This window comes from Pteropus medius, unplaced genomic scaffold, assembly GCF_902729225.1.
Source record: "Pteropus medius unplaced genomic scaffold, Ma_sr-lr_union100, whole genome shotgun sequence".
NCBI classification, from domain to species: Eukaryota; Metazoa; Chordata; class Mammalia; order Chiroptera; family Pteropodidae; genus Pteropus; species Pteropus medius.
The window spans coordinates 425,244-445,619 of record NW_024355526.1 but is presented as its reverse complement, the minus strand read 5'-3'; the positions used below and the strand labels follow the sequence as shown (position 1 = coordinate 445,619).

Sequence of the window (20,376 nt, the reverse complement as noted above, 5' to 3'; positions counted from 1 at the left end):
AAATGCCAGGTCATTAAAAATATTAGAGGTTCCGTGTCTTTCCGTTCTGGGAATTCGAAACGCGTTTGATTTGTACAGTTGCCGATTGCGTCTTGGCTCCTGAGGGCACAGGTCCCTGAGAGACTCTCAGAGAGGCAGGAAACATCCCACCTCCGTGTGAGGAAGGGCTGCTCTCTGTCCAGATGCTCCGGCCACAGGCGGGAAGTAAACACGGGGGGCAGGGGGCTCACCGCCCCGTGTCTCCGAGTGTCGGTTTCCTTCACAGGGGACTCGAGCTGTTTCCTTTGATGGATGAAGAAACAGCTGATCACTCTGTCCACCCTACAGAGCCTCCTGTGGTCACAGCCACCACCACCCTCACTCACTGGCTCTCGGGTCTCGGGTGCTCTGGACAGCATGGCCGAAACCAGCCCAATGGTCCTGGCGACTGCCCCAACCCGGTCCTCGCCGTGAGAAAGGGACGTGGCCCAGACCATGAGTTAGACAGGATGCAGATGGACGGACAGGCTTGGCCGACGGCCAGAAACAGAGGCGGTCCCTGGGAGGAAAATAAACAACGTCCACGTAACAAGACGGCGGGCCGAGGCGGAGGGCCGAGGCGGAGGGCCGCCGCCGCCTGGGTTTGCCCCCTCGGCCTGCGTAGGGAGGTGGAGGCTCGCGGGGTGAGCTCGAGCCTGAGTGCCTTCTGCAAGGGCGTCCACCTGGGCACCTGTCGAGTTCAGTTTGAGAAGTTACAAACAAGACCCCGCACAAACGGACCATGAGCGTGTCGGGCGTGTGCCACACTCAAGGTGAAGGGGCCGGCGGAGGCGGGGAGCGGACGTCCCCGGCCAGGCTCGACCGGAACCCGGCTGCTGGCTGCCGTCCTGCTGCAGGACTCAGGGTCTTTGGGGCGGTCCGTTCTGCGCAGAGAAATCATGTTGTCTCCTGGACGAGACGGGTGTGTCTGCCCGGAGCTGGACAGAGCCCGGGGAAGGCGAACCATGGCGGTCCTCGCGGCCGTGGCTGACCGGTGGTCCCGGGGGTGGCGGGTCACACCGTGCTGCCTGCGATGCCAAGCGATGAGCCGTCGACAGTTTGCTTTAGTTCCAAGTTTTTGAAATTCCCTGAGCAGCCCCCGCCCGCCCGGGGTCAGCGTGTGCGTCTCCTGAGCTCGCTCCCTGCCCGGCCTGCTGCTTGTTTGTCCGGAGCCTGGGTGATTCTCTGTGTCGCCTTTGCCTCCCCTGGCGGTGCTGCGGCCAGCGGCTGTACCCCAGGGGTGGCCTGGGCTCGCCCCCTGACCCCGCCGTGACCCCACCTCCCCCTGTCCTGCCTCTGCTGGCTCTTTCTTGCTCTGTTCCCTGTAGCCCGTCCTGCAGGCTGAATGCCCAGGTGACACTTGAAGGCCAGGGCCCCTGGTGAGCCGGCATCAGCCTCGTGCTCCATAGGGCGAGGAAGAGCCCCTGGCCGGAGCAGTGCCCGGTGCTCGGAGCTGCCGGCCACAGTGCCCACTGTGGGTCGGAGTGGCTGGAGGCAGCACGTGACCCGCTCCGGTGTGCCTGGGTGTCACGAGCTCCCTCGGGCTGTGGGGCCACCTGCCGCTGTGGCTCCCCTGACGTCCTCAGGCTGCTGGATGGTTGGGGACCAGGTCTGGGAGGGGCCGGCCCACCTGGCATTGCTCCTCACCCTCCAGCCACTGAGGGGAGGGTCCGTCCCATTCGAGGACATGGTCACGCCAGAGGCCTCGTCCCCACCCTGTGACAGTGCACATCGAACAGTCTAACCTCAGGCCGGGGCGTCTCCCGGCGACACTCACACTCGTGTGCAGCCCCCAGCCCAGTCTCTGGGGGCCCAGTGCGTCTGGGGCTGCTGGTCTGGGGGGGCTTCCAGGATGCGGGGGGCGGGCTCTGGCGCAGGGGCCCCTGACAGGTGGGAACAAGCAGGGGGCTGCGGTCCCAGAGGCCCGTGGGCAGGTGAGGTCACGCCCCAGGGCTCCAGGGGACGTGGCGGCCACTCAGTGGAGCGTCCAGTGCCTCCGCCCCAGGAGCATCCTGGCCGCTTGTCCTCGGTCCTGACCACCTCTGAGGTGCGGCCAGTGGGAGCCTGTGGGATGGGCCCTCGTGCTCTGGGGCCCACGGAAGGGCCTTTCACCCCCTCTTCTCGGCTGACCAGCTTGTCCCAGGGGCCTGGCCCTTCCTAGTGTGAGCCCTGAGCCCCTTGTCCCGCTGGCCGCTGCCCGGGCCTCAGTTTCTGGAGAGTCTGGGCGTCCACAGCCCCCCCCTCTGGGCTTGGCCCCCCTGCTGCCCGTGTAAACCAGCAAGTGAGGCTGGGAGCTGGAGCTGAGCCCGAGGGAGGGTCCCTGTCCCAGCCCGGTGCCCCCACCCCGCATAGGGAGGGGAGGGGGTCCCGCCCGCAGCCCGGACCCACCGTCCAGAAAGAACGTGCCGCCTGCCACGCCGCCGGCCACGCCCTGGGCCATAAAGTCGGGCACCCGGTTTGTGCTCTGCTTTCCGTGTCAGTCGTCGCCGTTTATGGCCCGCGGTGAGCCCAGGTGCCTCCGATCCCCACGATCCCCACGCGCCGCCCCTTCCCCGCCTCCCCCCCGCCCTCTCCCCCTCCGCGTAATGCGCCTCCGAGCGCACGGGCTTCGGGGAGATCTGGGTTTGTGGTTAAGATTCTCACGCCGGAGCGCGAGGGCAATTATGTGCAGCTTTTATTCGGCCCCCAGGATTCTTACTGCATTATTCGTATTTCCTTTAATTTGTGGGATTTCTAGTAAATGGGCTTAAAAATAGGTCTGGGCGCCATGCCAGGCAGATGCGGGCAGCAGGCAGGCATCTCTGCGTCTCTCTAAAGGCAGAGCAGGGTAACCCCCGTGTCACTCGGGCCTGCGCCTCCTGCGGGTCCCCTGAGGTGGCCCCGGAGGTGGAGTGGGGTGCGCCAGCCCCAGCTCCTGGGCCGGAAGTTGCGCTGGTCCTGGCTGCCTTTGGGGGCGAGGACCAGCGCCGGGTGTCTGGGGTCTGTTTGAGAGGGCAGAGGCGGTGCCCGCTGGCCTGTGGGGCTTGAGGCCAGGCTGAGCGCGGGGCTGGTCACCTTGGTTGTGCCCTCTCAGGCTCACTGGGTGTCGCAGCTGTAGTCCAGCCCACAGGGGCCCTGAGACCTGAGCCTGTGCCACCCTCGGGTGCCCCTCTGGACAAGAAGATGGAGATAATCCCTGCCCGAGAGGTGACCCGCGTGTGGCCAGGGGGAGCCCGGGAGCCGGGCACCTGTGTGGGGTGGGTGGCGGGCTGTCCCGGGCAGGGAAGGAGCCCCTCGGGAGAAGGTGGGATGGGCTGGCTGGCCCCAGGGGAGGGGGTGGTGGGTCCCTGAGGTGCTGCCGGTGTCTTCCTTGCCCCACACTGAACTGGGTGGGTGTGGCCTGGGATTCGCCGCCCAGCTCCAGGCCAGGGGGGCCTCGGCCCCGTCTCCATGTAATTGGATGCCCCCCCCCACCCCCAGTGGCTGATTTAGTGTTTCTGTGTCGGTCTGATTTACATCAGGTTTTTAAGCATAATTAGAAACGCAGGGAGCTTTGTGTCTTACCTCGACTATTTATGGCGCGGTATGCAGATGAGGGCAGCTCTGAATGTTAAGAGGAGTGTGTGGAGGCCTTGTCGCTGAGGAGCGGGTGACCGTGACCGGCACAGGCCCGGCACGCCCGCCCGCCGCCCGCCGCCCCCTCTGCCCACTGCCCTGGGACCCCGCAGGCCCATGGAGGGGGAGAGTGAGGGGCCGCGTGGGGCTGAGGAGGGGAGTCCGGCTCCTGGGGGCTCGGCCTGGGCCGCCCCTGTGCTCAGCGCTGCCCCTCCGAGCGACCGGCCCCCAGCGTGGGGTTGGGGGGACCGCCTCAGCGGTGAGGGAGGAGGGCGCCTTCCGTGCGCACCGGAGAGGAGCTTGCTTTTTAAGTTATTAAACGGTGCCCCAGGGAGACGCTCCTCAAGCTCACGTTATTTAAATTACAAATACGGGTGAGAGGTTGTCGGCTCTGTTCAAAACGCTGCCTAATTCTCTTAGAACCTCCTGGAACCCTTCCGTGGCCAGCGTGTGGACGTGGCGGGCCTCAGGGCTGGAGGGGGGCCTGGGGGGGCCTGGGCTGGGCTCGTGCACGAGCCGTTCCTCGAACGCCAGCACCGTCTCCGAGGGGCCACTGCTGTTTCTTCAGGTTTATGCTATTTGTCCCCCCCGCCCCCGCCCCCGCCCCCCGCCATTTAAGTCCAAACCATGAGAGTGTGGGGCGGGGGGCTGGCGAGGGGGCGACGGTCGTGCCCGGTGGGCAGCGTCACGTCAGAAAGGTCAGAGGCTGCACATTTCCCCCGATCCCAGGCTCAGCCCGGCGCACAGACTCCCAGACCGGGCGCTCGTGAGAGCTCACTGCGCAGGCCACGTGCTGCGGGACGCGGGGCCCCCGCCCCAGCCGATGGAGCGTCTGCCCAGCTGTGCCCAGCCCCATATCCTGCGGCCAGCAGGTCTGGCTCTTGGTGGCCTGGGTGCCCTGGGTCCTGGGGGTGCTGGAGGGGGTGCCAGACGGTGAAGCCCTGTCCCCAGGCTGAGGTGGCCGCCTCCTGGGGGTGCCGTGGGGAGAGCTGAGGAGCGCACGTCTGAATTTGCCGATTCTGGCGCGCTGCCCTTCTGTGTTTGGGGAGAAAAGCTTCCAGGCAGACATTCGCTAGTGCAGTTGAAACCGGCGTTTACGCTGGGTGCCGCTCCAGGCAGCGGTCTGGGGCGGAGGCTGCCCAGGCGCCTGGCTGGACGCAGCAGGCCTCGCTGCATCTGCGTCCCAGGCTGGGACCCGGTGAGCTGGGGCGGGTCCGGAGCCGGGCCCCAGCCCAGGACCACTGTGAACAGTGCGGGGGGCGGGCGGTCTACACAGACCCTCTCCTCTGCAGCGGGCTGGGCCGGGGCAGGCTTGGGCCGCAGGCGGTCCTCTGTCCGACGGGGTGCCTGTTTGCTCTGTCGATGACCGCAGCTTGACTGGGTGATGGGTGTTGGAAGCGGGAAGCCAGGGCAGGGGCGGTGGGGTCAGATCCTGGCCCCCAGGCCTCAGCAGGAAACTGGCCCTCAGCGCTCAGGCCTCCCCATCCACACCCGCGCAGAGGGGGTGGGCTTTGGGGTGTGGACACATGACAGTGCTCTGTGACCACGGGGAGGGGCTCCTGGCCAGGACCCTGCCCTGGTGTCTTGCTTCTTCTCGCCTGGCGCTTGCTGGCCAGCTAGTCTTTCCATTAGCGCCATGGCCCCTGGGGGCCCGGCTTTGCTTTATGGCACATTAAAAGTTTAATGCACTCAGCCCCCTGGGGACCTCGCACGCCTGGGCTGGGCAGCTTTGATGCAGACGGGCACCTTGACCCCCAAAGGTCCAGCTCTGGCCACGCCCCCCTTGCTCTGTTCCCCTGCCAAGCCAGAGCATCGATGGGATGGGCGGGTGACAGGGTGTCAGTGAGGTAACCGGAGCCCGGGCAGGGCCACTCACTCTGCGGGCCGCTGGCCAGCGCGAGCCTCCCCTCCGACCTTCGGCAGCAGCCGCGTATTCCCGACACCCCAGGGGCTCACGTGTGCTGACTCACAGGGACCGCCCGCCTGCCACACACCAGCCTGGGGATGTGGCTGCTGGGGCCGTGCCCCAAACTCCGGAGCACCTTGAGTTTTGGGAGGTGTTGCTGGCTTCTGCCGACATGGCAGGGCTTGGCCGGGCAGTGACGGCCCCTGCCTGGGACCGGGGTGGGGCGGGGGGCGGTTCCCTTTCCTTTTGCCAGAATATTCCCTGGTGCACCTGCCTGTCTTCTTCCCCTGCTGTGATGTGTTTAATGGCTGTGCGTTCGCCGAGGTCCAGGTCTCTTATTAGATTGGTCAAATTAAATCCTGCAAAATAATTTAATTGAATTGAATTTATCTCGCCTCCCTACCCCGTGCTGGTAGTGATCCTGCAGAAATTAAACGCTGCGTTCCTCCGCCCGGCCGTGCCCTGGCCCCAGGGAGCTGGTGGGAGTCCAGGGTGGGCCCAGGAGGGTGGGGAGCGGTGGGCTGGTCCCAGCTGGGCTTCTGTGGGACTCTGGGCCCTGGTGGGCCCCTCGGTCCGTGTGTGCATGTGTTGTGCGTGTGTGTGCGTGCGTCTGTGTGTGCACGTCTGCAGCTCCTGGGCTAGTACCCCTGCCCCTGTCCTGTAGAGGGGCACACTGCCTGCAGGGGGCGGACAACTGGGAGACACTCTGGCTGACAACCACAATCCCAGGGCCTGGACGCCACCGTCCAGAGGGAGGGTCCAGGGAGGAGACCCCCCCATGCCCCTGCCGACCACACACTTTCTCGTTCTGGAGGAGGTCTCCGTCTGTGTGGGGTGTCCCCCTGAGGCTGGCATGGCTGAGGGGATAGGCCCTTGCTTTGAGGCACCAGCAGGGGCTTCCCGAGGGGGGTTCCATTCTGCTGGGCACTCTGAGGGGAGGGACTCCTGTGGAGCAGTGGCTTCGAGGGTGGCCGGGTGAGCGAAGCTGGGGACCCTGGCACTCTGCCTGGCCCTTCCCAACCTTCTGCAAGCGAGGGGCACAGCGACTCCCCCTGTGCAGGGAGGCCGAAGGGGGGGTGCTGCCTGGGGGGCGGGCTGGGGAAACAGAGGCACAGAGGGACAAGGTGGCCACGCGGAGCTGGGCCCCCAGGCCGGACGGCGAGGAGGCGCCTCCCTTCCTGGGCAGACGGCCACCCCTGGCACCCCCGGCACCCCCGCCGTCCGGTGGCCCTGAGCGGCCCAGGCCCCTGGCCCTCTGCGCCGTGGCCCGGGGCTCGTAAACGGAGCCTGCATTTCTTCCTTTTCTCCTGAGGTTCATCTTTGTTCCTGCCCCAGCGAGGCTTCTAAGAAAGCAACGTGAAACCAGCTGGCATGCGGCTCCCGTGGGCTGGGCCTCGGGGCGCCAGCCGCTGCCTGCACAGGTGGCGTGAGGACATGGTGGTGGCACCGTTTGTCCCCAGTCCCTGGGGACCCAGACAGCCTTGTCACCTTCCTGGGGAATAATGGTCCCTTCTCTGGGGCGGGGGGAGGCCCCTGAAATGCAGGCGCAGGCCGACAGAGACGCTGCCCTGGACCGCCGTCCCCCCGCCCCCAGCCCTGCCCGGGTCACCGCAGGTAACAGCCATCTGGTGCGGCTCACCTGGGCGCAGAGCGGGCCGGGCTCCAGCACATCCTCTCCCTCCACCTGCGGTAACTGCCCACGGCCGCGCCTGGCCCACTGACGGCCCAGCGGCTTGGGGGCGGTGTCATTCGCTTGAGGCCATGAGACAGGGACGTGACGTTGCTGAGGCCAGGCCTGGCATGTCGGGGGGTGCCTAGCGGGACCGAGGACCTGCTGTTGGAGGGGACCGGCCCCAAGGGCTTCGAGCTGTGTCCCTGCTCTGAGTTTGGGACCCAGCCCCTGGCCTGCACAGCACACCTCTGCTGGCCTCTGCCCACTCTGGCCAGGCTGGGTCACCCTCTCATGACACGTGAGCCCCTGTCTGGCTCAGGTGGCCCCATTTACTCTCTGGGAGGCTCCCGGTGGTGGGAGCCGTGGGCCTGTGGAGGGGGCTGGTCGGGGGGGCCCTCCGCAGTGCGCTGTGTGTTGTGGGCAGCCCAGCCTCCTCCCCTGGCTGTGTCCGGCATTAGGTTAGATGCCCACTAGGCACTGGGCAGACCCGCCCTCCCCATGCCTGGAGGGCTTCTCCGAGGAGGTGGCATTGAGGCAGGGCCTGACGGTGGTGGCAGCTCGGTACCAGGCCGGGGCACGGCACAGTGGGGGAGGGGCTCACGCAGGGGCGGCGGGGGGCTGTGTCCCCGGGGCTGCTCCCGGGCCAGAGTCGCCCCCGCTCTTCCGTCCACCACCGTCCTGCCGTCCCTCGGCCGCTGCTGTCCTGTTTTCCCACGTAGGCTCAGACTGCGTCCGTCTGGCCCGCTCTGCGGAGGGGTGCGCATGTGGGGCGGTGCCCCCAACCCTCGCCCGGAGGCCCCAGCCCCTCGTCTTGGGGCCATGGAGCTTCTCCTAGGCCCCAGGAAAGGGGGGCCCCCAGGGCGAAACAGCCAGTCTGGGGGGCCTGACGGGGCTTCCGGCAGGAGCTTCCAAGAGCCCAGCCCGGGGCCGGGATAAAGCTGGCTGGCCGAGCGCCCAGGGGGCGGCGTGCAGACCCAGGCGTCCTGTCCACGCTGCAGCTGCCTAAGGGTAGCGAGGGCCAGAGCGGTCGGGGGTGCGACCCAGGGTGCTGTGCGCGGGGCCCTCGCTCCGAAGCCTGCCAAACCGCGGGCCAGGCTGGTGTGGGGGCTCCGCGGGGTCCTCGCTGCTTCTCTCCCCCGGGTGCGGGTGAGGGGCCCGGCCTGGGCCTGCAGTCAGGGCCGAGATGGCGGCTGTGCGTGTTGGGGGCCAGCGGGGGCCTCGAGCCCCACGTCCTCGCCGACAGCCCCGCGGGTCGTCAGAGCGGCCGAGTGGGGTCCCCTCCCGACAGCGCCCAGTCACGGCCCTGGTCTTGCGTCACTCGCCAGCGTCCATCGGCCGGGGCGCCTCCGCGGCCGCTGCTCGGGCAGGGCCCCTCACCTGCCGTCCTCCTGTCCCCGTCCAGCAGCGCCGTATCCGGCCCCGGAACCGCGGCCCACGGGCCTGGACGGGGAGGCGCCGACCTCGCGCCCGGCTGGCTCTTTCTGGTGCCGCCGCCGGGGTCAAGTTGCGGGCGATGGCGGTGACGCCGCCCTCGGCCATCTCCAGCCTCGCCCTGGTCCCTTCCTGTGGCTGCCCGTGCTCTCCCGGGGTCCGTGCAGACGGAGGACTGAGGCCGGGTGGCCGGCGCGTTGCCCTCGGGCCGCGAGTCCAGCAGGTGGCGGTTTGAGCCTAGACCGCGGTGCCCACCTCTCTGCTGGAGCAGGGCAGGCCACACCCCCCCCCCCATTCAGGAGAGGCCATGTGCTTAGCCTCCCCCTGCCCCGAGAGGCTCAGTGAGGTCAGACACCGCGGGCCTGCAAAGGCAGCCCAGCCCGGTCCATCACCTGGGGGGGCGGTGTCTTTGCTGCCACCTGCCTGGGGCTGGGCCTTTGGGGGGTGGGCTGGTTGCGGCCACGAAGTTGTTCTTTTTAAAATGTGCTGAGCTGGGGGGTTGGGGAGCCGGCGTAAGTACCCGGAGCGAGTGGGGTGGGGGGTCGCGCTGGACCCCCTGGGCTTGCTGCTCGGGGTCCCCAGGGAGCAGCGGGAAGGCGGGCGCTGGGGGCAGGGGCGCCTGGCGCGTGCCCTCCGCACCGTTCTGGGGCTCTGCCCCTCGCTGCCCTTCTCCATCTCCCCACGGCTCCCCTCCTGGGCTCTCCTCCCTCACCCGGCTCCGGCCCTGTGGCCCCACCCCTGGCCCCCTCGCCTGGGCGTCTCTGCCAGCTCTGCAGACTGTTTGGAATAGTTGAAATGCTTTGACACCCGGGCCGTGCTGGATGGCAGGGCGGCCGGTTACTGGGCGATTCATATGCAAAACTGCACTATAAATTTCCAGTTGCCCGGCACCGCGGAGCGTCTCTCCACGCACAGTACAGTATTTCTGCCATCTTTGTTTGCATCGCAGTGAGTCATCAAAAGTCTGTCTTGTACCAACACCCGGAGCCGTGCATTCCTCTGGCACCGGCACGCCACTGTTTTTAAAGCCGGGGCTGGGAGCTGGCATTTACTTGGGCTCCCGAATCAAAGGCAGCTATTCATCCCCGGGAGCCGCCTGGATGTCCGTCTGCATCCGGCCTCTTCATTTAGATGCTGTGCGCTGCCCGGGAGAACCGGGCTGGTGCGGCTGAGCTGCGGCCGCCCGGCCCGCGCCGACACTCCCGGCCCCCCCTCCTCCCCTCCCCCCGCGCCCTCCTCCTCCCCGGCTCCGCGGCCCTCCCCACCCCAAGGGCTCCGTTTGCTGCATTCCTGGAGCAGCTGGCGGCTGCGGGCAGCCGGCGTGCGGGCGAGCCTGCCCCTGCCAGGCTGAGCGGGCAGTGCCGGGGCCACCGGCGGCAGCGGCCAAAGGTAGGTCTCCCCCGCTGGCCGGTGCCACCCGCCGACCGGCAACTTCTCCGCAGCGGGGGCACTACGGGCCCTCCCCCGAGCGCGCCCACCTGCCCAACTCCGCTGCCCTCACTCTGCCCTCCCTCCGCGGGCCGGCGGCGCCTCTGCGGCCGCCCGCACTTTCCCCCGGCGGGACAGAGTGGCCCTTTGTGCGGGCTCTGGCTTTGCGGAGTTGAGCCGGTGCCTTCTCCGGCCGGACCGTCCTGGCCCCCCTTCTCGGAATCGGGCGTCGGATCAACAGTGCCGGAGCCCAGTCCCCAGCCCCCCGGCGCCCGGCGCCCGCCCGGCAGCATCCCCAGCCCTGGCCGGTCCCTCCCCCGGGCTCCCCGTGACCCCCGTAGTCACCTGAGCTGGGACCGAGCCAACGGGGATTGGCCGGTTGGAAGCTGGGGAGGCTGGGGGTGTCTGTGCGATTGGAGCTGTGACAGGCGCCCAGCTGGTCCCACAGCGGGTCCTTGACAGCAGCTGGGGGACCTGGGCAGTGGGGGCCCCAAGCAGGGGTGGCCAGCGCGGCTCAGAGCCCCTCTGGCCCCGGAAGTCGCTCTGCAGGACGGGGAGGGAAGCAGAGGTGGCCGGGCCTTTCCGAGCAGCCCCGCGGAGTTGTCCCCACTGCAGCTTACTTCCCTGGGGGCCCCCAGCCCTGGCCCCCCCTGCGGCCCTGTGCCGGCTGCTTTGAGGAAAAAGAAAGCAAACCAGAAACCAAAAGCTTTGGAAAAGACTCCCCCCCCGGCCCCCTGCAGTGCCCTGCAGAGAGGGGGAGCCGCTCCCCTCCCAGGGGAGAGCTGTGAGGGGCTCCTGGCTCCTTCGCTGCTAACTTTCCTGGGGAGAGAGTTGTGTGGAGCCGCCCGCCGTCGCCCCCCCGGCCGGCCTCCGCTGATGGTTGATGGCCGTGTCCGTCCTCCGTGGAGTTCTCTGCACACACCCCAGTGGCTCAGGCCTCTGTTCTTTCTTCTGCTGAGATGAGCGTCTGGGTCCCGAGGGCTCAGTCTCTCTCGGGGGGCTCTGGGGCAGTGCGGGGGGCACTCCCCCGGCGGGAACGCATCCTGTGCAGCTCTGACCCTCCGCTCAGCCAAAGCCCCACGCGGGCAAGGTCGCCCAGACCTTGGGACAGTTCTGGCTGGAGGGCGCGTGGCAGTGACCTGCGGGGGTCACGGCGTGTCCCCTCAGCCTTTCACAGCGGGCGGTTCGGGTCTCGGCCCTTGGCAGGTGGCCGTGGACGCCCGGGAGGCTGACGCGGGGCCCCGCGCCCTCTCTCCCGCAGATGCGCCCGCTGGGGCCGCTCCCGCGTTGAGCCTGAGGCGCGCCCGCCAGTGCCCGCTGCCATGTCGCAGATGCTGCACATCGAGATCCCCAACTTCGGGAACACCGTGCTGGGCTGCCTCAACGAGCAGCGCCTGCTGGGCCTCTACTGCGATGTGTCCATCGTGGTCAAGGGCCAGGCCTTCAAGGCGCACCGGGCCGTGCTGGCCGCCAGCAGCCTCTACTTCCGCGACCTCTTCAGCAGCAACAGCAAGAGCGCCTTCGAGCTGCCGGGCTCGGTGCCGCCCGCCTGCTTCCAGCAGATCCTGTCCTTCTGCTACACGGGCCGGCTGAGCATGGCGGCCAGCGAGCAGCTCGTGGTCATGTACACGGCCGGCTTCCTGCAGATCCAGCACATTGTGGAGCGGGGCGCCGACCCCATGTTCAAGGTGAGCCCGCCCCACTGCGACTCGCAGACCGCCGTGACGGAGGACGCCGGCTCCGCCCCGCAGAGCCCGTGCACCCAGCTGCAGCCGGCCGCCGCCCCCGCGCCCCCCTACGCCATGTCCCCCTCCGTGCCCATCCCGCTGCTGACCCGCGTGAAGCACGAAGCCGCGGAGCTGCCGCCGGCCGCCGGCCCGGGCCTGGCCCCCAAGCGCCCGCTGGAGTCGGGGCCCCGGGACGGCACTGCGGTGGCGGCCGGCACGGCGGTGGCCGCCAGCACGGCCCCTCTCAAGCTGCCCCGGGTCTCCTACTATGGGGTGCCCAGCCTGGCCACCCTCATCCCCAGCATCCAGCAGGTGCCCTACTCCCAGGGGGAGCGGACAAGCCCGGGGGCCAGCAGCCTGCCCACCACCGACAGCCCCACCTCCTACCACAACGAGGAGGACGAGGAGGACGACGAGGCCTACGACACCATGGCGGAGGAGCAGTACGGCCAGATGTACATCAAGGCCACCGGCAGCTACGCAGGTAACGCGCCGAGGCCCGCCCGCCCCCCGCCCCGCGCCCCTCAGCCCGCCGGGCGGCCGGGACAGCCCGGGGAGGCCCCGGCCCAGACCGCGTGAGCTTAGCAGGAGCCGAGGCCTGAGGCGGGACCGTCCTAGGTCAGCCTCGCAGGGCCTCAGCCGAGGACTTCGAACTCGGTCCCGGGTGAGTGGAGAGGCTGTGGGAACGTGTGCAGCCGTGTGGACCTGCTGGAGGCTGCAGTGCCCGCCTCCCGCCCGCGGGACACATTAAGGGCCTCCGTGGGCCAGGGACCACCCGAGGGCCCACAGGGTGCCGCGTGACCCAGGCCGGTCGGTCGCCCGCTCGAGGCCTCAGGGTCCCGCCCCGAGAAGCGCCTGCCCCGTGAGCGTCCAGCCGGCCCATTTCCGCCACCTTCGCCCTCTGCCCTTCCTCTTCCTGCGCCGTCTTGCCTCTCCGTGCGGCCGAAGAGTCCCCTGGACCCGTCCTATTCGCCGCCACCTCCCTGGGCCCAGGGCCGAGGGATAGGCGCAGAAACTGCCTGCTGAAGCAAAGAGCTGCTCCCCCAGGCTAAGGGGGGCTCCCCTGTTTGAGACCTACAAACCTGAGAGGCCCTCATTCCAAAGGCCTGGCGTTGCAGACTGCGTCACAGGGTCACTGGCCCCGGGGACGCTTTCGAATTGCCAAGCAGGGGGTCCCATAGCTGGGGCCCCAGATCAGGTGTCCCCCTGCCTTCTGTGTTCCCCGAAAACTGGCTGTGAGCCGGGCTCGCTGCCTGCCCTGATTGGCATGCGGGGCCCGTGTCCAGTGGACTGGATCCGGGCACGTGGTACCCGCGGGAGCGACATCCAGAGCTGGGGCCCTGGGGACAGGGCAGGGACTCTTCCTCGCTGCCTCCCACGCTCTCGTGCCCGGGTGGGGCAGACCCTGCTGCCCTTCCTCCTGGGACTTGGACTCTGGGCTGGCCCGCGTGGTCCCTCTCAGAGCTGCGGGGAAGGCACTGCCCTGGGCGCCCCCGGCGGGGCTCGAGGGGGCGTCCCCTAGAAGTCGTTGCTTTCAATGCGTGTCGTCACACTCGCCTGGGTTGCACAGGGTGCCAGCACGCAGGCCACCTCTGCTGGACTCGATGCTCCCTTCTAGTGGCAGAGGGAAGGTCCGAGAGCCTGCGAGCGGTGACGGCCACCAGGGAGGCGGGGAAGAGCCGGTGGGGCCCCCTCCCCCGAGCGCGGGCCACGCGGGCCCAGGGCGGCAGACCCCCACGGAGCCGTGCACTCCCCGCCCTCCCGGTGGACGGGGCTCTGTGGCGGGGTCAGGGCCTGCACCCCTCTCTCCTGGGGCTGCTCCCTTCACGGCGCCCCCTCCAGCAGCGTGGCCTCGGGCCGTGGCGCGTCTGGGACAGTGACGCTGTCAGGTGCTGGGGTTGTGGGGGCCGGTGCAGCAGCCGGTCTGAGTGCACCTGCTTCTCCGGCTGGATAGGCCTCGAGCCCGCTCCTCACCTGGACACTTGGGGCCCACCTGCGTCCTTGGCTTTCCCGAGGAGCCAGTGGGATGGGGGCCATGGAGAGGCCAGGTTGGGGGGTGGGAGGCTGAGCTGCCCCCCTGCCTTGGCCGGGTCTTCTCAGCAGCCCACACCCCCAGTCCGCAGACCAGGCGCTGAGTCCCGTGGAGGCCAGGGGTGCGGCCCGGCCCAGAGCCGTGTGCCTGCAGGGGCTCACCCAACCTCGAGGGAAGAGAGGGAGCCCTCGGCCTTCAGAACCCCTGGCCTCCACCTCCCGGGGGTGTCGGAGGCCGGCCGGGGCAGCGGGCGGGGGGGCCGGGGCGGCGCCGGCCCTGCCCCCACCGGCCCAGGATGCCGCGGAGCGGGTTCTCCCCCCGCGAGCCTGTAAGTGGGGCAGGCGGGAGGCTGGGGCGTGAGTTCTTGGTTAGAATCTGGGTTATTGGCAGTGACGTTGCTGGCATCACTGGGCGTCGAGCATGCTGGGAAGACGGTCATAGCGGAGGGGGGGCCGCGGGCCGAGGGGCTCTGTCCCCAAAGTCTGACTGCCTCTCGGGCGCTGGCCCCGTACCCTAGGCTCCCTGCGTGGGCCGGGCCGGGCCGGGGCCCCCTCACACCCTTGGGCGTCCGAGCGGCGACGAGGGTCGGCAGGGCCGTCCGTGTGGTGGAGCCCGGGCCACGTGAGGCACAGCCTGTGACATGGCCTCAGTTTCCCCACCGGCCAGGGGAGCAGTCGGCCGGGGTGACCTCCGAGAGTCTTGACCAGCAGGCCCTGAGCGGGACCCGCCTCACCCCGCCTGGTGGAGGAGCGCGGGCGGCTCGCGCGGCGGCCTCTCATCCCAGGAGCCGCGTGTGGAGCTGACCGCTGTGTTTCCCGCCCGTTTCCGCCCGCGTGTCTCCCGTGGTGACGCGTCCGGGGCCCCGCTGAAGGGCGGTGGCTCAAGTCTCATTTGTTGCTGTCAGGAGCGATGCCACCGCAAAGGCCCCAACTGGGGGTGTCAATGGGCCGAGTCGGATGCCCCCAGTGGGGCTGTCTGCGCCTCCTCCGCTGGGTGCACGTGTGGCCCGGCCGCCTCCGGGGCTCAGGGGAGCCCCTGCTCCAGCTCCCGAGGGCTCGCGAGCTGGTGCGTGTCTGTCTGCAGGTCAAGGCAGTGGGGTCACGGGGGTCGGTGTCGGCTCAAGGTGCGGTGAGGGGTCTGCCCCATGGTGTCCATGCTCCTGGGGTGCTCTCCTGTACCCACAGGCCGAGAACAGTGGAGGCCAATGTGGGTGCTCTCGCACTGGGGGAGACAGACGAAGACTCTGGGCACGTTCTCCATCATGGCTGGGTGGCCGCTGTCACCCCAGCCATGGGAGTGCGGCTGCAGGCGGGGGGATGAGCCAGGGGGCCTGTGGGGTGGGGTGCTGGCGCCAGCCAGGCCCCCTTCGTGGTTCCGTGCGGCGGGGGGGGCCCCTCGCGGCCTGACCGCCTCTGTGCCTCCCCTGTGCCACCGCCCCGGGCCTGCATTCGTGCGGGGACCTGACTTCAGGCTCGGCGCCCCCCGGCTCAGGCAGATGTCTGATGCCAGTGGCAGATGTCGCTCCCTGTGGGTGCCTGAGACGAGGCGGGCCTGCCTGTTTGACACCAGCCACCAGCGGCCACGTTAACCCTTTCCGGGGCTGTGACCCCTGGGGGTGCCGTGCCGGTGCACCAGGACGCCAGCCCTGTGTGGCCTGGCCTCCCCTGCCCCTCGGGGGGCGGCCAGCTCCCTGGTCAGCCCACTGTCCCTCGGGAACTGTTCTGTGGTGGGGGATTCAGGTGTCCGTCGCTGAGCCCCGGGCCTGGCTCCGTGGGACAGGCCCGTGGCCGTGGCGGTGCCAGACCGTCTGGAAGGTTCGTGCCTCCGCCCAGCTGTGCCAGCTCCCGGACGCGGGGCAGACGCCGCAGTGCCTCCTGGCACACGGCAGCACACCTGTCCCCGGCTCGCCCTGGGCTCCCGTGTGCCGGGCTGGAGGGTGGGCAGCGTGTGCGAGCCAGCCCGGTCCAGGCCCCGTGCCACCTCTGAGGGCAGCGCTGCTGCCGTCCCTTCTTACAGGTGGGGGCCAAGGTGCGGGAAAGACCTGGCTGGCAGCTGTGGGACCCCCAGCAGGGCCTCCGCCTGCTCAGCTGACGGGGTGCCTGTCGGGGGTCACTCCTGCCCGCAGCCCAGGGCTCAAAGGCTGTCGCTTGGGGGCCCCCCATGGAAGTGGGGAGAAGGCCGGGTTTCTTCTGCAAACCCTAGTCCCCGCCACCCCGCGTGGGCTCCTGGCCTGGGTCTCAGGTGTCCTCACTGCTGGAGGCCGGCCCAGCCCCTGGGGGGGCCCCGGGACCCAGGGCATGTTTGTCCCTGGCCTGGCTGGGGTGGGACCCAGGTGGAGGTGGGGGGCCTTGAGCCGGGGCGTGTTCTCCCTTCTAAGGCCACCCTGCAGCCCCAGTAGGCCATCCCGGTGTGTCTGTCCCACCAAGGACCCAGGAGGCTGGCCCCAGCCGCCCTGAGGGCCCTCCAGGCTGGGGCTGGTTCCTGCGGGCCCCTGGGGACGGGCCTCTGTGTCTCCTGTGTCCTGGTCCTCAGCTTCCGCTAGTGCGGCGCCGGTGCCAGGCGGACTTCCGTGCAGCGTCACGTGTCCCTCTCGAGCCCCTGACCGCCCCGAGGGCTCGCACACCAGTTTTATTGGGGTGCAGCTGTGTGCCGTAGTGGAGTGGGCGTGAAGGGCACCCATCTGAGCCGCGGGCACCGTCAGATGCGGGGCAGCGCGCGCCCCACCCATCCGCCCTCCTGGGCCTGCTTCCCGTCACCCTGGATCCTTTGGCTGTTCTGGAAGGTCCCAGAAACGGAGTCTGGCCTCTCTCATCGCAGGATGCCTCTGAGACTGGCCGGGACCAGACCTGCCTTTTCTCTCCCGCTGTTGCTTATGAAAGTGTCACATGCAATAAAATGTCCCGCTGGGAAGCACGCAGGCGACGGGCGTGTTGACTGCCATCGAGACCAGTCGGTCAGGACACAGAACACCTCGCTCCCCTGGAAAGTGTCCTGGGTGCCCCCCACCTCGCCCCGCCTGCCACCCGCGTGCTCTTTGCCACTGCCGTTTGCCTTTCCCAGAGTCTCCGTGCGTGGGGTCGTCGCAGGAGACCCTGATTTCCCCATTTACAGTCAGGCTGTGTCGAGATTCATCCATGTGGTCGAGCGTTGGTCCTCGGTCCCGCTGGTTGCTCGGTGGACATGCCACCGTCCCCCACGTGCCCCTGGCGCGGGGCTGCTGTGAGCACCGTGCCCAGGTGCCGCTGCCGGCTCACGCGACAGGCGCCCGTGTCCCTCCCAGCTGCCCAGCAGGCGCCGGTGTTCGGAGCTTTTTTTTTCCTTTTTCTTTCAAATCGTGAACGAGGTCTGAAATTCATCCGCTATTTTTTTGTTGTTTATTTTTTGGACCATCTATCGAAACGATTACGCGGGTTTCTCCTTAATTTTACTGAGGCGGCGTGTTGCATCGGTTAATTTTCACCCGTCGGACCGTCCTTGCCTCCCTGGGTCATTACGCATCACGGTGCTTTCGTACTGCTGGGTTCGGCTTGCCGTGAGTTTCGGGGGTTCTGCGTCTCCGTTCGTGACGGCGAGGCACCCGCGGGTCCCCCACGTTGCGTCTGTCTGGCGTCGGTGTCGGGACATCGCCCGCCTGGCGTCCCCTCCTCCTTTATTTCTGTAGGACGTTGTCGGTGTGACGTTCTCTCCTACGTGTCCGATAGGATTCGTTCGCCGGCCCAGCCGCCGGGCGCACGGCCCTGTCGGTGATGATCGTGGGCAGGTTTTTAAGGGCAAAGTCGATGACTTTAGGGGCAGCGCTATTCGGGATTCTGTCCCGTTTTGCCGCGGACGTGGCGACTTGTGTCTTGCATGGAACTTCCCCGTGTCCGAGTGACTTGGAGATCGATGCAGCCATTCCAGCTTCCTCGTGTTTAGGGTTCCATGGCGTTAGCGCGCCCCATCTTTTCACTTTAATCTCCCTGTGCCTTAGAGCGCATTTCTTACGGACGCACACGAGAGAGATTTGCGTTTTTATCCAGACTGGCCGTCCGTCTGCCTTTTAGTTGGGTCTTTAGACCACGTAAGTTGATGTGATTTTCGATGGGGTTCGGTTCAAGCCTATCCTCTCGCCATTCGCTTTTTACCCTGCCCCCCGCAACCCCGTTTCCCCGGCACCTTTTTTGATTGGCTTTTTCTCTGGTCCTGCTTAGCCCCACGGCTCACTCGACGGTCGCGTCTCCTGTGCCTGAGCCGAGGGCGCGTGTTTGTTGCTGAGCGCGTCGGGCCACTTTCTCAGCCCCGTCTCGTCCTCACGTGTCACTTGAGTCTTCGCCCGGGCGCGTCCACCCCCCGCCTCTTGTCCTTTGTGCGATCGCCGTCACGTGATTTACTTCTTCGCGTGCTGTAAGCTTTACGACGTGACGCCATGTTTGCTTGAACCACCAAGTGACCTTTTCTCACCCATGTTTGGTCGCTTTTGACAAGTACAGGAAAAGTCGCCCTTCGGGGTCCGAGTTCTCTGCGTTTAAATAAACGCCACGTCGCGCGGTCGCTTCCACGGTCGAGACACAGAACCGCGTCCTCGCCCTGAGAGCTCCCTCGTCGGACGCTTCGCGGTCACTGCTTCCCCTTCCCGCCAGCGCCCGGCGACCGCTGTCACTCAGACGTGGTCCCGCAGCACGCGGCCTCTGGGGCCGCGGAGCGTGGAGGTGCGCCCGGGTTGCGTGAGTTCGTGGCCGCCGTTTTCACGGCTGCGTGGTGTCGCGTCGTGCGGCGGTACCCGCGTTTGGGAGTTCGTTCCCCCGTTACGGGTCCCCGAGGTCGTGCCGTTTCGAGCTCCTCGCAGCCGTGGATTACGCCGTCGCAGGCGGCGCGTACCGGCCTCACCCGCCCCCGGCCGTTCAGCTCCACTGGATACGTCGACTCAGGAGTGAGGCGGTGGGTCCCGTGGGAAGCGGGTGTGTGACTTTGTGAGAAGTCGCCCAGACTCTGTCTGAAGTGGCTGCGTCACTTTGCATGGTGACCGGAGTGCACGAGCGTCCTCGGCCCTACCACGTCCCCGTCCGCGCCCGGCTTCGTCTTGTTCTGCAGCCACGTGCACGGGTCGGAGGGGACGGGGTGTCTCGCTGTGGTTTCCGTTCGTCTCGCTCGTGTCTGGTGACAGCGAACAGCTTTGACGTACCGGTTCGCCGTCGCGCAGCTGCTCTGGTCGAGGGCCTCTGAGTCCTTTCTGATCGGGCCGTTTGAGTATCGAGTGGTGTTGAATTTCACGCGTTCGTTATACAGTGCGGGTCGCAGTCCTTGGTTGGGTGTGCGATGAATAAACATTTTTTCCCAGACCGGAGCTCTTTTTATTCTCTTAATAGTGCTTTTTATGGACATTTTTAAAATTTTGGCGAAGTTAAATGATGAGTGATTTCTCTTAATAGATTACGCTTTGCTGTGGTGTTTAGGTTTTTACCTAACAAGATTACAGGATTCTTTTTCCTTGTTTTCTTCTAGATTTTTCTTTTTCTTTTTAGGCGAGGCAACCCTTGGTTGACCTCACCCATGGCGAGGACCTTGTCAGCTTACGATCCCTTATTTTTTTATTTTACTTTTTACGCCCACAGCACTGGGTCTTCCTAGGTGGTCTCTCAGCCAAGGACTCACCAGACCTGACTCTGCTTAGCTTCTGAGGTCGGACGGGATCGGGCTTGTTCAGGGTGGCGTGGCCGTAGACTTCTTCTAGATTTTTATGGCTTAGTTTATGGCTCATTTCGAATTAATTTTTGTATAAAGTGTAAGGTATGGGCCAAGAGTCTATTTTTTTTAATATGGAGGTCCAGTTTTCTTTCGAAGACATTTAAAATAGGGAAAGAAAAAAAACCCTTTTATATTTGCTCACGTGTTTACCTTGTTCTTCATACTTCACATAGATCTGGTATCACTCTCCTGCTGGAAGAATTGCCTTTATTATTTCTACGGTCCCACTGATGGACTAGTAATGAATTCTGAAAAATTATAGAAAGGTCTTTCTATAATTCCATAATTATAGAAAGGTCTTCCTCTGAAGAATCTGGCTTACCGAAGTATAACTCACGTTTAATAAAATTAATGGGTTTTCACCGGACCACTGTCACCCTCACGTCCGAAGGTACTTTTGCTGGACGCAGATGGCTAGGCTGGCAGTGCTTCTTGCTTTCTCTAGCTGCCATTCCCTCGTCTCGGGGCTGCATCTTCTCTCGCAGGAAGCTGGTCGCTCCCATCTGTCCCTCCGTGGGCACCGTGTCTTTGTCTTTCCGGCCGTGTTCCCCTCGGCTCATGACGGGCTTTGCGTAGTTTGCGTTTCTTCTGCTTAGGGTTTGCTGAGTTTCGGGACCTGTGTGTTCACGCCGTCATTTCTTCACATATTTGTATGTCCCTCCCCGAGAACTTCAGCTCGGCATGTTTATGTCCCTGAGGTCACCGGGGCTCTGTTTACTTATTAACGCTTCTCCTTTTCCTGTCCAGGCTTTGGGTTGAGTAGTTTCTATTACTCCCCCTTCACGTTCACTGATCTTTTCTGCAGCTCCGTTTTGTTCGTGTTTATACTTTCCATGTCCCCCCT

General features: G+C 66.4%; 1 protein-coding gene across 5 annotated transcripts in view; it reads left to right on the top strand.

Annotated features, from left to right (window-relative positions):
* Positions 1-20,376, top strand: part of NACC2 (NACC family member 2) — a 58,733-nt gene that overhangs the window by 21,438 nt on the left and 16,919 nt on the right. Inside the window, exons 1-2 of one of the 5 annotated variants that reach the window (XM_039859035.1) lie at positions 9,428-10,010; positions 11,311-12,260. In XM_039859035.1, coding sequence (XP_039714969.1) covers positions 11,372-12,260 — 889 coding nt within the window. In that variant the 5' untranslated portion in view covers positions 9,428-10,010; positions 11,311-11,371. Of the gene's footprint in view, positions 1-9,427; positions 10,011-11,310; positions 12,261-20,376 lie in introns of those variants that run through there. The other 4 variants (XM_039859039.1, XM_039859038.1, XM_039859037.1 and 1 more) reach the window with 4 other exon arrangements.